The sequence below is a fragment of the Malaclemys terrapin genome, chromosome 14 (assembly GCF_027887155.1).
Source record: "Malaclemys terrapin pileata isolate rMalTer1 chromosome 14, rMalTer1.hap1, whole genome shotgun sequence".
Classification (NCBI taxonomy): Eukaryota; Metazoa; Chordata; order Testudines; family Emydidae; genus Malaclemys; species Malaclemys terrapin.
The window spans coordinates 10,275,455-10,291,213 of record NC_071518.1 but is presented as its reverse complement, the minus strand read 5'-3'; the positions used below and the strand labels follow the sequence as shown (position 1 = coordinate 10,291,213).

General features: G+C 45.3%; 1 protein-coding gene across 1 annotated transcript; it reads right to left on the bottom strand.

The window, feature by feature from the left end:
• MPHOSPH6 (M-phase phosphoprotein 6) lies at nucleotides 1-14,470 on the bottom strand. The gene is made up of 5 exons (XM_054049129.1): nucleotides 14,140-14,470; nucleotides 6,181-6,293; nucleotides 4,592-4,682; nucleotides 1,584-1,681; nucleotides 1-938 (listed from the first exon to the last, which is right to left on the bottom strand). Exons 1-5 carry the CDS (start codon nucleotides 14,188-14,190, stop codon nucleotides 803-805), a joined length of 489 nt encoding a protein of 162 aa, XP_053905104.1. The 5' UTR covers nucleotides 14,191-14,470; the 3' UTR covers nucleotides 1-802.
• Between the last annotated feature and the right edge of the window lie 1,289 nt (nucleotides 14,471-15,759).

Genomic DNA, 15,759 nt, shown 5'->3' with positions numbered 1-15,759 from the left:
GTCTTTTAAAAGTTTTTATTCAGCTTTACGATGTGTTTCTGAAGCGGTCATTATCCTGCTATCACAGATCTTGTTTATAAGATTGGAAATTTTTTGCCAGAAAAGAAAACCACAACCAAAGGAACATCAAAAAAAATTTTTGGAGGTGAGAGATTGAGCAGATCATGATTCATAAGTGTCAAAGTGAAAACATTACCCAATATAAATATTTAGCTTATTCTAGAAAAAAAATGGCTTCTATTACAAAAACCTCTCTTTAAATAGATTTTATAAAAAAATAAAATTCAACTAAATGGATTTAATCTCTCTGTTCCTTTTTCAACTTAATTTTAGAATTGTTAAAGAAACGTGTAAGTTTCTGCAGACTATTTCTTTCAATTTAAAAAGTGTAAGGGGTTTCAATTTATACAGTAAAAAAAGCACTGAAAGCAGAATTGCTTTATAAGATTGGCCATAACTCATCATTAGTTGAAATACTTGCATTCAATTACCATCATAAAATGTAAAGATTGTTGCTCTCAAACACACGGGATAGCCATCTTACTTATGCACAACATTTACACAGCTAACTGGCTTAGAGCCCCGTGGTCAGTACAACTTGCTCAGACGGGAAAGGATGTATGACATCCATTATATAAGCACCCGCTTTGAAAGTATGTTTGTCATGTGGACAGCAGAAATTTCAATCAGAATAGACTTCGATTTTGAAACATATCTTACATTATTTGGTGGAAAATAAACACTGCCCAGTTACTCTACCCTGTAGATAACATTTCTATTAGCTTCAATTGTGCAGTTCACATCAATCCTGGGGTTTTAAGAACATTTTCTTAGCTTTGCTAGGTCTCATGTTACTGTTCTCATCTTCATCCTGTAGCACACGCTGGTCTCTCTTTTTCAAGAATTTCTTCCCGATAGTTCCCACTAAGGTTTCATATCTGTTAAGATATTTAAATTAATACACAAATCACTGTCAAGTATAGGGGTAGCCATGTTAGTCTGGATCTGTAAAAGCAGCAAAGAGTCCTGTGGCACCTTATAAACTAATAGACATATTGGAGCATGAACTTTCGTGGGTGAATACCCACTGTGTCAGATGCATGCATTCACCCACGAAAGCTCATGCTCCAATACGTCTGTTAGTCTATAAGGTGCCACTGGACTCTGACACAAATCACTATTATTCATAAAATCAAAGCAAGTCATAAATCCTATCAGCAATACGAATCTGTGGTGCAACAGAGGACTGCCAATGCCACTCCTCTTACAGCACTCTGTTAAGAGACACAGTTACTGCCTGTATCAAGATATCAGAGTATTAAGGGGCCAATTTTGCCTTCTGTCACACAGTGTGGTACAGAGTGACAGAGTAGGGAGTACAAAGGTGTAGCAGAGGGTAAAAAATGGCCCCACGTTATTTCCCTAGGACGTAATGAAGCTATTCCACTAAACACATTCTTCAAAATTCTTATTTAAAAAATCTTGTGCACAACACAAAAGTTTGCTCTTTTATAAACACTCTGATGAGAGTGCAGCAACACATCATCTTGGTAATTTTAACTATGCCATAAAACATAAATTACCTTCTGGCCATTTCTTCATCTGATACGTCAGCCTCGGCTGTATCATCTGCTTCAATTTCTTCTTTCTTGTACCTAGAGTTCATTTGGATCATTAACTTCTGAAAATGAAATGGGAAATCAGTTTACAGTTAACTCTTTCACAGAATTTCAATTATATAGATATTACTGATAAGAAACTCATTTTTAAAACGGACAAGCAAGACTCTTTCCCCCGAGTTTTAACTGAAGCTGCTTTCCTTTGTTCGTAGTATAAACTTAGGGCTAGATCATGGATTTACCATGAACCGTGAATAAAAGGGAGCAGGCAGCCATGCTTTGCTGCGAGAAGACCAGGGAATGAACTGTGACTGGCTGCTTCCCCCTTGCTCCACGGGCTGGTAGTGATGGTGATTTGCACCAGTGCAATACCTGGGTGGAGCTTAGTTCCTCCTCTGTTACCCCACTGCACAGTGATTCAGATAGCTTGCGTAGGGGAGTGTCTTAGGTCCCCATACAACCCAGCATGGCCCTGAAAACAGCTCATGACTCAGCCCTTACAAAACTTAAAATAATGAGTTTTATTATAATTTTCCTGCATCTTAAAATTGTTCTAATACAAACATAACCTATTTTTTGTTCCTTCCTTGTTTGCACACCAGCATGCGTGCCTGGCATCTGGGACTAGGTTTTCTTAGCACTCTTTACAATTGTTGGCACTTAAGTGACAATGCACTATCGATCGTAGGTTCTACAAAAACTGTGGATAAATCTTTTAAAAAAAGTTATGTAGCAGATCTGTTTTTTCATTGTCAAGTATAATCTAGTGTATATAATTCCCAGATCTTAAGGGAGGGTCAAATTTAGGAACTAAGCAACTTGAAAATGTTTATTCAGCAGGGAGAATCTGTCTGAAAAGCTTTACAATAAAATACTACTTGCATTAAAAAAAAGCCAGTGAAAATGCCAACCCTGATGAGACAGTAATCATAATTCCCCCTAAATCACATTAGATCTGAATTCAGCATCAGTAACTTTTCATCATAGGCAGTTATTTAGCTGGGAGACACAGATTAATGGCAGTGTTGTTGTTACTATTATAGCACCATAGATGTGTGTGATGTTGAATAGAAGTTAAAGACACCTCTGCTCGAAAGAGTTTTTATTTTAAAGGCATGATTCTGCAAGACCTTATTCACATGAGTAGTTTCCAGTCAACAGGGCTGAGAGTTTGCAAGTTTGGCCCCTAATTTAAGGAGCAATATGATGACTGAAGATCCAGACTGGAAGAAAAGTGGGAGAGCAGTGAGATTGGGCAGCTGTTTTGCTGAGCAGTGCATGGAGCATGGAGGCTTTGTTCTTTGAGGGGAGGAAAATGCATAGGAATCACGTATCATGTATAGGAACTATTGAGCTGTTGACATATGGGGGGAAAATGCCAGATATTTACCAGAAATAGCATTTTATTTACTTCCAAAATCTTGGCTTGAATCACAATCACATTGAATCACAATGTGGAAATACATTTTATTTAAGACAGCGCCTGCAGAAAGCACTGCATTGACAGAGAACCAGTAAACAAAATGAACTCCTCCATATCACCTGCTTGTATGTCTTAATGCTAATCTGGAGCCACCTCTCAGTGGAGGATGGGAATTCAGCCTCCACACTCATTCAGCTGAGATAAACAACGTTGGGTGCCAATGGACGCTAGTGTGTGACATGGACATGTGTCAATCTGGGACTGGAAAGACTCATTTCATAGTGCCAGACAGATTTCATCCCTCTTGACTTGAGTAAAAGTGCCTCAGAGGTGAAAGGCTCCATTTGTTCAAATGGATCAAACATACACAACACAAGTGAATAAACCACTTTTCATCCACAATTTTTTTTTTTTTTAAATTATTAGGGACCTTATTTCACAGCTGGATAAATCAGGCACAGAGAAGTAAAGAGACTCGGACCAAGGTCACAGAGCAAATGAAAGGCAGAAGCAGGAACAAGTCTCTTAAATACCAATCCAGTACCTAGGCTCTTACTGAGGCAGTGTGATTAAGAGTAAATACTCCCCAGAATGTTGTATTTTCAGTACAGAATTGCAAACGTTTCATAAAATCCTTCAAAATGCTTAGCCTGCATTTTAATTTATTTTCAAATTCCTGCAATCAAACAGCTCTACTTCTAAAAGTTGAAAACAACAAGTGTGAGCACAGAGAGAGCGTATCAACACACGAATTAATGACCGAGTATCAACAATCCCGTTAGAAGAGCAGCTGATTTTGCTGAACAGCAATGGGAATGTTGAATAAGAGGAGGACGGGGAGTTGAGGTGGAAATTACCATTTTCATCCTACCTAGCAGAGCTCAAATTAGAAGCACGAAGATTGGACACATTTAGCAATAATCCACTTTGTGCTACAAAGCATATAAAGCTCAGTTAACTCTCACTGAAGTCAACAGAAAGACACTTCTTGATTTCAATGGAAGTCACGTTGAGACCTAATTCCAATTTATAGTTTTTCTTAGTTATTAACTGGGGTGGTGCATTGGTGCCATCCCCTCTGGCCAAGCGTAGTGCAGCCCCCAGTGGGGTTGTCAGTCTATTCCTGGTGCCCACGGGTCTGAAAACTCTTTCTTCACTCCCCACCCACTCCACCAGGTTCCAGCTCAGGGCCCTCAAGTTAGGTAAGCAGGATCAGGGTTCTTCAACTCTGACAGTGCCCTGAGCTTCTTCCCACCTTCCCCTGGGTCTCTGCAGGCTCTCCAGCCTATTGATCCGTTCATCCCCTCCTGGGCTGTTGCCTCTGGGCAGCTCCTTAGTAGCTTGCTGGCGAGAACTCCTTTCTCCAGCCTGCTCACTCCTCTGGTAGCCACTCTACCCATCTGCTTCCCAGCCTTTTTAACCCTCCCAGCTGCTGTGAGGCTTCCAAACAGCAGTGGCTGGCCGTGCCTGTATTAACCCTTTGGTTGCTGGTCCAGTGTGGGGCACATACACTCCATGACCCTAACAGAAGTAGAACATTTGACAGTACCTCAATTTCTGGATTGAACCCTTTAAAGGACATTCTGCCATAAAGTAGGTCTTCACATGGCATAAAGCTTCTCTCTTCTATTATAAAACTCCTGCACAACAAACAAAACCAAGTATTTGTCTGAACAGCGTGTTTTAACATAGTCACAATAACCAAAGGCAATAAAAAAAAAAAACAAAAAAATTAAGTGTCTTATGCCAGATCTATGTTTGAAAAAATTTGCTGGTATACAAAATGTTGCCGCTGCCCCCTGCCCAGCCAGACTTGAAAAACCCATCCAACCAAAAAAAACACAAACAAAACCCCTCAAAAAACACAAACACACAAAACCTCACATCCCGGGTGACATTTTTATACCAGCAAATTTCTAGTATAGAGCTGGCCTTAGTAGAGACTGGTAGGAAATAAAACCGTGTGGTTCTCTCTTCAAAGATTGTTTTCTTTTCTCTTTTAATGAACAAAACAAGAAACAGAAAGAAGTCCGCACTCAGGAATGATCACATACGTGTACTGCAGAAGTGTTTCACCTCCTCATCCCCACCCTGCACACGTAAAATACTAAATATCAGTAACCTTATTCACTTTAATCACATGTAATTAATTCTCTGAACTCCAGATGTTAAGAAGAGACTCCCTCTTGTTAAAAAATTTCCCTCTTTTAAAGGACAAAATAAACATTTTAAAAATAGTTTTCTTATTGTTTATAGCACCTCTTCAGAAGGCAGGAATGGACGTTTGTGCCCTTACTAGAAGATGTTTTCCTTATTGTTGCATCTCCATTAGAGATTCTGCAACTGGATATTCTTGGATTGACCTCTGTACCTGCATGAAACCTTAATGAAATCAGTGGAGCTCCATGCAGGAGCCAGATTCTCTCTCGTGGACTTGATTGCAAGATTGGGGCCTAATTAACAAGGTTTCAGCCATTTAAAAAAAAAAGCAAAAGCAGCATTAAATCACCTGGTCACTAAAAAGAAAATAATTACATTGATACCAGGAAAACATACAGATGAAAAAAGGGGAAGTAGGTCAAACTCTGGACTTATAAACCTTGAGAGTGGTTCCTAAGAATAAAATGCCGCATAAGTACGCTACACCTACCAATCTATTTTACTAATGTCTACTGGTCACTAAGAGTTACTATTATTCTTGAAGTGTTTCTGGGACAGAAAAGGATTAATACACAACACTTTGCTTTGCCTCCCAAATAGTCTAGATCAGGGGTCGGCAACGTTCGGCACGCGGCTCGTCAGGGTAAACACCTGGCGGGCCGGGCCAGTTTATTTACCTGCTGACGTGGCAGGTTCGGCTGATCGTGGCCCCCACTCGCTGCGGTTCGCCATCCTGGGCCAATGGGGGCGGCGAGAACTGGCGCGGTCGAGGGATGTGCTGGTCGCAGCTTCCCGCCGCCCCCATTGGCCTGGGATGGCAAACCACGGCCAGTGGGGGCCGCAATCGGCCGAACCTGCCACGTCAGCAGGTAAATAAACTGGCCCGGCCTGCCGGGGTGCTTACCCTGGCGAGCCGCGTGCCAAACGTGGCCGACCCCTGGTCTAGATATACGTAATGAAAAAATATGACAAACTTACTCCTTTTCCTTGAGTTCTGGTAAATCCAGATACCAGTGCTCTTCACTGATTATCTTCTTTTCCTCCTCTTCTAGTTGTTTTTTAGTTTCTGAATCCAATCCCCTTTGCATGAACTGAAAGAAACACACACAAAGATTTTTCTGCATAAAGTTTCTTTTTCCTAAATGTAATTTACAACTATTTAATAGGTTGCCTGACATTTATTGTTCATGCAGTATTTCATGAAAAATGTTAAGACGTTTTGCCTGACTCAACGTTAGGGCAATTGCCAACATACAGACAAATAACTGCAATATTAAAATTCAGTTGCATCACCACTTATATACCCAGGTGACCAGCACTTTAGTAATACCGGAGATAGTTTTGACTTCCTTGGCATATTACCATCCTGCAATTCCTGGAGCTTTGGCAAAGGACTGAGGAAAATTTAACGATTTCAAAGCTGTTGCTGCATACCAGATGCCAAATGGTTATACTCCACCACATAAAGAGGTCAGGGGACAAACTGAACCTGGCTTAGGCCAGGTTAGCATTTGTTTTTTTACTGTATTCTTTTGAGGGAGTCCCTTTGTCCTCCAGATTCTCAGATTTCATAAAGAAAAAGAAAAAAAAAAAAAAAAGCCTCTAGCCCACGAGGCTGCAAAGAGAGCCTTTATGTTACCTGAATGTTAGGCCTGGTCTTCACTTAAAAATTAGGCTATGTCTATACTTAAACCACTACAGCAGCACAGCTGCATCTGCACCACTGGAGTGCTTCAGCATAGCTACTCGCTACAGCAACAGTACGGGTTTTCCTGTCACTGTAGTTAATCTACCTCCTGAGAAGCAGTACCTAGAAGATGGAAGAATTTTTTCATCAATTTAGTGTTCTCTGTGCTAAGGTTTAGGTTGGTTTATCTACATCGTTCACAGGCGTGGATTTTTCACACCCATGAGAGACATAAATGGGTCAACCTAACGTTTTTAGTGTAGACCTAGCTACATTGTTAAGGGGTGAGAAAAATTCACACTGCTGAGTGCTATGGTTAAGCTGACCTACTCCCCAGTGTAGATGCCACTCAGGGAGGTGGATTAACTACAGCAATGGGAAAATTGTAGGCAGTGTCTACACTATGACCGTAGTGTAGATATGGCATAATGCAGTGATGTTTGAGGAGTTCACAGAGAGATTGGAACAATAGCTTGAAGAAGTGTGAGCTGCCCATTTCATCTCCATGAAGTGTTAACTCAAGTGCCCACTGAGTACAATTAAGAGTCAATGTTAACTATTTCAGTGACCAAACCATGACCGAATGTTGAAGGTTCACTTTCTCCACAACGAGAAAGGCTATAAACATTTCTTTTAAAATGAATGCTTAGGGTTTGACATCACCATGAATGGAGTTGGGGCCTCAGGCCTGGTCTACAGACAGCTTTTTTATCAGTATAAATATGTCTGTTAGGGGATGTGATTTTTTTACCCACAGTAATACCGATACAACCCCTAGTGTAGATACAGTTATATTGTTATAGCGTATTCCTCTTCCCGAAGGGGAATAAGTTATACTAGTATAAGCACATTTATACCAGTATAATTAGGGCCCTACCAAATTCACAGTCCTTTTTGGTCAATTTCCCAGTCATAGGATTTTAAAAATTGTCAATTTCACGGTGTCAGATGTTTACATCTGAAATTTCACCTGTTGTAACCATGTGGGTCCCAACTCAAAAAAGTGTCGTGCGGGGTCACAAAGCTACTGTGTGTGTCGGGGGAGAGGAAGAACACAGGACATGTGGGGTGTCATCACTTTTACGGGGGGACAGGGCTGGCCGGGGCCCATGGTTGGGGGGTGCTGTGGTCCCCTCTTACCTCCCCCCCTCCCCGCCAGCCCATGGCCCCTTTAAACCTCAAGCTCTAGGTTTGGAGCTGGGGAGTGGCAAGGCTGGGGGCGCCCCAACCGGGAGCTCCCACCATGTGCTGGGCTCCTGCTGCTAGTCCCGAGAGGGCCAGGGGAAGAGATACTCCCAGGGCTGGATTAGACTCACCTCCGGGAACCTCCCCATGCCGCAGTAGGGGAGGGGCGGGGGCCGCTGCAGGGAAAGATAAAGTCCTGTCCCTCCCCAGCCCAAAGGGGACTAGCAGCCGGAGCCTGGCGCATGGTAGGAGCCCCCGAGTGGGGCACCCCTAGCCCTGCCCCTCCCCTACAATAGCCAGATATCACAGGGGAGATTTTTCACGGCCATGAATTTGGTAGAGCCCCAAGTATAATTGCATTCATAGTAGACGGGGGGAGGGAGGGGTAGGAGGAGGGGAAGGGGAGACAGGTGTACCTCTAACTGCACTGGTAAAGCAGTACTACCTGTATTTAGACAAGCCCTTAGGCACATCCCTATCACACTTGCAATCTTTATCTGGCATTAGCCATGAGAACATCCAAACCTTACCAGAGAAGATGCTAGCAAAGCATAGCAGAGCATGCAAGACCCTATTTCAAACATCTGCACAATTTACTGTGACAAATCATTTTGGTGTCCCAAGTAGACGGAGCTTGGCTTGTGAACTGAAATTGCAATGTGCCACTACTTCCTCACCCCCATACAAATATATATATAAATGGACAATCAGAAATTAAAAGATGGTTTATCACTTTTCAGGCTATGCAAAACAGTAAGTGTATTATTTTAATTTTGTTTATTTATATATTAATTCTATAGCATAGTCTGAAAAGTGATAAGCCATCTTAATTTCTCATTTTCCATTTTTACTGCTATATGTACCCAACTCTGTGTGAGTTTCTTAAGTAAAGAAAATGGAGTTTTGTTTTCTGAAAGAATTCAAAAACATGTCATAGCCTTCCATTTAAAATTACAGTATCTGGATTTTCTCAGAAGTGAGTAAAATGAGGGAGCCTATGTGGAAAAACATGTTAATCAAGGAAACTGGAATCTCAATGGGAGAAATTTTAATATAAGCATCCAATTAATGTTCATTTTTATTGATTATGTTCCTAAAAACAAATGACCTGGGAGATCCCTTGGATAAAAATATCTGGTCACTTACATTTAAAATTATTTAAAAAAAAATACAGATTGCAATAATTGCAAAGCACATAAAACATGCTGAGTGTTTCTTTGGGTCAAAGTTTAGTCTCCATAGAAACACAGATTTAAGCCTTTGGTGAGCAGCGACTTGTAATTGTGCTAATTATTCTGCTACCTTTATGGAAAGTGAACTCTGCTACAGCTGAGGACTGAACGGAGATTGCAAAACTCATTTCACTTAGTACTTTGAAGGACTATGGCCCCAAATAACAAGCTAAAAAAGGAACAGCACAACTAAAACGAAGCAAACAAGCCATGAAGGCATTGCTATATTAAGTTATAAATATTTAATGAATATTTATATTTTTAAAAAATTAATGGCGATTCAGCTTCTGTGTTGTTCTGCAGAAACAGAGAGAGCATCAATCATGCCAGTGTGTACTCTACTGAATTATGTGTTGCATTACACGACATGAACCAGAGTCCATTAGCCACTGAGCTGAGACTAATTTCACTTTGGACTTGATGCTAGATTCACAATTCCAAGGGCGATGGCTAGGTCGGTACTTTATTAATATCCCTCTCTCATGCTACTACATTTATGAGTTGGGAAAAGAGTGGGGGGGGGGGGGAAGAGAAGGGAGGGACAATGATCTAAGTTCATCCCGTTATAGGATATTCTTCTAGCAGTCAAAGGAGAACTGTCCAGAAAAATCAGTGCACAACAAAATCCAAGGCTAGGAAATATTTCGAGTCAAGGCAGCTCAACCAAATGTGACAAGCAAAGGGAATATTTTAAATTAAAGATATAAAGAAAAAGAGTTTGAGCATTTATGTTCATGATAAAGAGGCCAGCACAGACAGCTCATGGGAAGAAAGGAATTTCCAGATGTTTTTCAGCAAAGAAATCCCAGTTTTGCTAATGCAAGATTTTGCTGAAATAAGGAAGGTAGTTCACAGTATGTTCCTGGATCAAAACAACAGGAACCCTGTAGTTCAGGGGTCGGCAACGTTCGGCACGCGGCTTGGCAGGGTAAGCACCCTGGCGGGCCGGGCCAGTTTATTTACCTGCTGACGTGGCAGGTTAGGCCGATCGTGGCCCCACTGGCCACAGTTCGCTGTCCTGGGCCAATGGGGGCGGCGGGAAGCGGCGCGGGCCGAGGGATGTGCTGGCTGCGGTTTCCCGCTGTCCCCATTGGCCCGGGACGGCGAACCATGGCCAGTGGGGGCCGCGATTGGCCGAACCTGCCGTGTCAGCAGGTAAATAAACTGGCCTGGCCCGCCAGGGTACTTACGCTGGCGAGCCGAACGTTGCCAACCCCTGCTGTAGTTCATAAAACCACTGGAGACTTCTGGGAGTCTAAGGAGTTAAATATTTGGCTACAAGTGAAGATACCGTGGTATTCAAGACAGTGTTATAAATGCCATTTCATCAGGGGTTAGCACAGCCATTTTTTCTAGTATTTGTAGTATAGCTACAAAGTGGAACTTCATATCATCAGTTTAGTAGTTACCACAGAAGAACTATGGATTTTCTTTAGCCAAACCTTCCAATGCCATCATTGCCAATGCCATGTTGTTTAGTATATTTCTAGAGCACTAACAATGAACATCTGAGAAAGCTGGAGAACTGGTGAAGAGAGCAAGCGAAGCTAGAATTACCTGATGCTAATTTTTCCTTAAAGGGTTAATTATATATATCTTTAAAAATTCCTAACAAGGACAAGAGGGGCATTCACTACATAACTGACCTTATAAACCAAAACAAATAAGAAAAATGTCAAGAGACAATCTGGGTGAGGTAATATCTTTTATTGGACCAACTTCTATTGGTGAGAAAGATAAGCTTTCAAGCTACAGAAAGGTTTTCTTCAGGTGTAGCTTGAAAGCTCATCTCTCTCACCAACAGAAGTTGACCCAATAAAAGATATTACCTCACCCCGACCTTGTCTGTCTAATATCCTGGGACCAACATGGCCACATGCATATAAGAAATATTTAAGTCAGTTAGTGAGATGAAGAGGAACATAATTTGAAATGACAACAACAAGACAAGGCAAATTTAAAAGTGTGGCCTTGTTTATCCTGGGAAAATGTACTGTGGTAGAAAACGTGTTAACTAATAAAATTAAAATACAATTTTGCCCTTAGTGCAGACAAGGACAGTTGTATTTAAACCCATATTAGATCGTTGTGGTTAACCCTAGGTTTCTACATGGACGTCCCTTGCCAGGTATTTTCTACTCATGACTTATGGCTCATCCACTAATTTGCTGAGCCAGGGCCTCATTTACTGTACAGGACCCAATCCCGAATCAGGCAAATTTCCACCTAGATCAGGACTCCAGGTTTGGGTCCTGAATCATGTAACAGTAGCAGACACTGTGAGTCCATCTCCCCTTCCATCCACTCAAAATCTCAAGGAACATTTAATCCTCATCCCTCATTATGTTATTTGACCACTGTTTTCAAGAAGGCTTTTCCTAGACTACGTATTTACTACAGAATACTTACAATAGGTTTTTGGTTTCTATTGTATTTACACATTTTCATCTACATAGATGAGCGTAGCACCCGGTGGCTTATTTTATACATTGGTTTAGTTTATATACACCACTGGTGTCTATGCCTTCTACAAGCCTGATGACATGTGTCCCTTTGCACTGGCTCAGGACAAGGGCCCTGATTCCAGAAACAGCACCTTGATTCAAGTCCTGTGTCAGAACAGGCTGGCCTGGGTGTGGAAGAGCCTGTAGCAGAGAAGGGGGTGCTGGTTATAATGCCATGTCTCTTCCCCGTTTACACTGCAAAAGCCACCTTGTGATCTAGCTCTGCATGTGTTTAGTCTCCCACCTTCATACCCTTCAAACATGCTCTTCTCCATGTCCTTCCAAGCCCCCAGATGCCCTCAGGTTTCCATCACCCCATATCGCATAGCCCCATTTAGTCTTTTATCCCCTCCCCCCATACTTCCAAGTACAACAGCAAGCAGCAACGTACAAATGCCTAGGCAGACACACAAATCCTCACCTCCTCACCCTCAGCCTTCATGCCAGCCCCCCAATCCCAATGCCCTACTCCCTCCCTATCCTCTCATCTCTGGAGAGCCCTAACTACTTCAGCTTCCCCACAGCCAAGGTCATCTCCCCTTCTATCCTGAAGAGGCATTCTTCCCCATCTGCACCACTCCTGGGAATGGTCTCCTTTCTGTGACTCCCCAATCCTTTCACAGTGGTGTGTGTGTGTGTGGGGGGGGGTGTTTATCATAATGCAGGAGCAGTAGTTTTTGTGAAACAGAGCTTAATGTGGATCCCTCAGGGGCCTAGGTCAATTTAAAACAAAATATTTTTCTGGGTCTGCGAACCCTTGTGACCACCCTTTCCCGCAAACACTGGAGGGCAATCTTTCCCTTTGTCTCCTCCACAGGTCTCATGCCATGTGCAGAATCCTCCCAGATCTCTTCCCGTGAGCCCCAAACCCCAGAGCAACTTGCCCTTCTTTCCCTCCAAGCCTCCTAAATACCATACCCTACTCCATCCCTACATGCCAGGCCTTTGCCTTACAGCCCCACAATCCACCCACGGGGCACCAACCCCAAACCTTGCTCCCTAAGCCTACAGCCCCAGGGTAGGCTCCCCCAATCACCTCTGCACCTGGGAACCCCCCATCCCTCCCTAGGGGGGCAGCTTACCCCTTAACCCCCCCCAACTGACCTCCCTCGCTCCCTCTCCCAGCGCCCCCAATTCTCCCCATTCCTCACTGCCGCCAAACCCTCCCCAGGGGACATCTTGCTCCATACACCCCCATCACCTGACCCCAAGCCCCCTCACTCTCTGCCCCAGAACCCCCAGCTCTCCCCATAACCTCCCTCCCCACTCGGGCCACTCTCCCATCCCTACACAAGGGGCAGCTCGCCCCATACACCCCCCACTCTCTGCCCCAGAGCCCCCAGCTCTCCCCATAACTGCCATCTCCTCCGCATCCCTACACAAGCGGCATCTCGCCCCATATACCTCCCACTCTCTGCCCCAGAGCCCCCAGCTTTCCCCATAACTGCCATCCCCTCCCCACCCCATACACAAGGGGCAGCTCGCCCCATACACCCCCCACTCTCTGCCCCTGGGCCCCCAGCTCTCCCCATAACCCCCATCCCCTCCCCATCCCTACACAAGGGGCAGCTCGCCCCATACACCCCCCACTCTCTGCCCCTGGGCCCCCAACTCTCCCCATAACCCCCATCCCCTCCCCATCCCTACACAAGGGGCAGCTCGCCCCATACACCCCCCACTCTCTGCCCCTGGGCCCCCAGCTCTCCCCATAACTGCCATCTCCTCCCCACCCCATACACAAGGGGCAGCTCGCCCCATACACCCCCCACTCTCTGCCCCTGGGCCCCCAGCTCTCCCCATAACCCCCATCCCCTCCGCATCCCTACACAAGGGGCAGCTCGCCCCATACACCCCCCACTCTCTGCCCCTGGGCCCCCAGCTCTCCCCATAACCCCCATCCCCTCCCCATCCCATACACAAGGGGCAGCTCGCCCCATACACCCCCCACTCTCTGCCCCTGGGCCCCCAGCTCTCCCCATAACCCCCATCCCCTCCCCATCCCATACACAAGGGGCAGTTCGCCCCATACACCCCCCACTCTCTGCCCCCGGGCCCCCAGCTCTCCCCATAACCCCCATCCCCTCCCCACCCCATACACAAGGGGCAGTTCGCCCCATACACCCCCCACTCTCTGCCCCCGGGCCCCCAGCTCTCCCCTCCCCCCCGATCCGTCCCCACACGCCGCCTGACATCCCTCACTCGGATCGGCCCCCCAACCCGCCCGGGCTCCCAGCGGCGGCCCACCCCGCGGCCTGCTGCTCCGCAGCGCCCCGCGCTAGCGGCCTCCCCCGCCGGCAGCCGAGCCGAGCCGAGCCTCGCCGCCTCTCACCTTCATGCGCAGCAGGTTCTTGGACAGCTTGGACTTCACCTCCCCGGCCATCGCGGTGCCGGGCCTGGGCCGCGGGCAGGCCCCGATCGATCCCCGCCCTCGCCTGCTGCAGAAGCCGGGCCGGTGTCACACACACAAGCCGGGAGCTGGCGGGGTGGGCAGGGCCAGATTTCCGACCAGGGGCCTCTGCGGCCGGACTGCAGCGGGTGGCGAAGCAGCCGCCCAACAGCGATCCGCCTGGAGCCGCTTCACCCGGGACAGGGGTGTTTCAAAGCGGAAGAGGCCCGCGAAACGCGGCTGGGAGGGATGGGGGGTGTCACATCCATAGAGGGGCAGGACCCCCCAGAGCCTGGTGTATCCACGGGGACAGGGAGTGGGGCTCAGACCCTCCCCTCCCAGCGAGCATTGGCTTATTTGTAGTTTATTTTCTTTCCAAAACACAGTTTTAGCACCTTCTCAATATTCTGCTGTACTCAGATTACATTCCCCAAAACAAGACTCCCCCTTTGGCACAGGCAGATTGGAGCAATATTCCTGGTTTTTTTAGAACTTGAGATTTCTGCCCGGAGCTGGATTCAAACCTCACAGTACCTGGGATGCGATTTAGTTTTAATAACTGTTAGAGTCGCCTCAGAGCCACCCAAGTTCTCATGGTGATAATTTCCCAGATAGTTAGCCTGTCTCTCTGCATATGCTCAGTGTACTCCATTAGGATTACAAATGGACCCGCGAGCCTGACTGAAGAAGCAAACTCTTTTTCAAAGAACATTGTAATTTATCCTCCTCTCCCCCTACCTCCATGGTCCCTTAAAAGCACCCACTCCAGGCTGCTGGCTCCTCAGCCATCATCTCTCTTGGGTAGAGACCCACATCTCTCTCCCTCGTGACTGGGCTTTTTTTCTGGGCTGCGCGGTTCCCTGCCTACTCTGTGTTATTCCCAGCAAGCCAAACTGCTTAACCAGGCCGTCATCCGTGCTTCACTTTTTCTTTGAAGGCTACAAACAATGTAATTGCCAGCAGTTATAAGTTACCACACAGCTTTTTAGAAGCAAGTATATTTATTCTTAAGGTGAAAGCATTACAGAGAAAACATATTAAAAACAATAAGTTTCTACATGCATGCAAAACCTTACCAGAGGTCACCCATCAGTCTTATGGGGTCTCAGTAGGCCAAAGTCCTTCCAATACCTCCCAGGAATGATTGAGGCCCCCTGTGGACAGAAGGTCCTGTCCATTTGCTGGATCAGAAAGAAGGTCATGTATCAGTTTAAACTCAGGCTATTTATCCAAACTTCATTCTTTGTCTGTTAGTCTCTGGGGAATCCAGTTTGAACTGGTATACCTGAGCCTTTCCAGGTAGTGGTACTTCTCTGGGGATGTTACAACCTGAGTTAATTTGCCTAACTACTCCTCCTTCCCCCACTCTCAGTTCTTAATTCTATGGGAGAAATTACATACAATCCCTGACCCACAATGATACATACATTTAATATAAAGAAACAGAGGGTCCTGTGGCACCTTTGAGACTAACAGAAGTACTGGGAGCATAAGCTTTCGTGGGTAAGAACCTCACTTCTTCACTTCTTGCATCTGAAGAAGTGAGGTTCTTACCCACGAAAG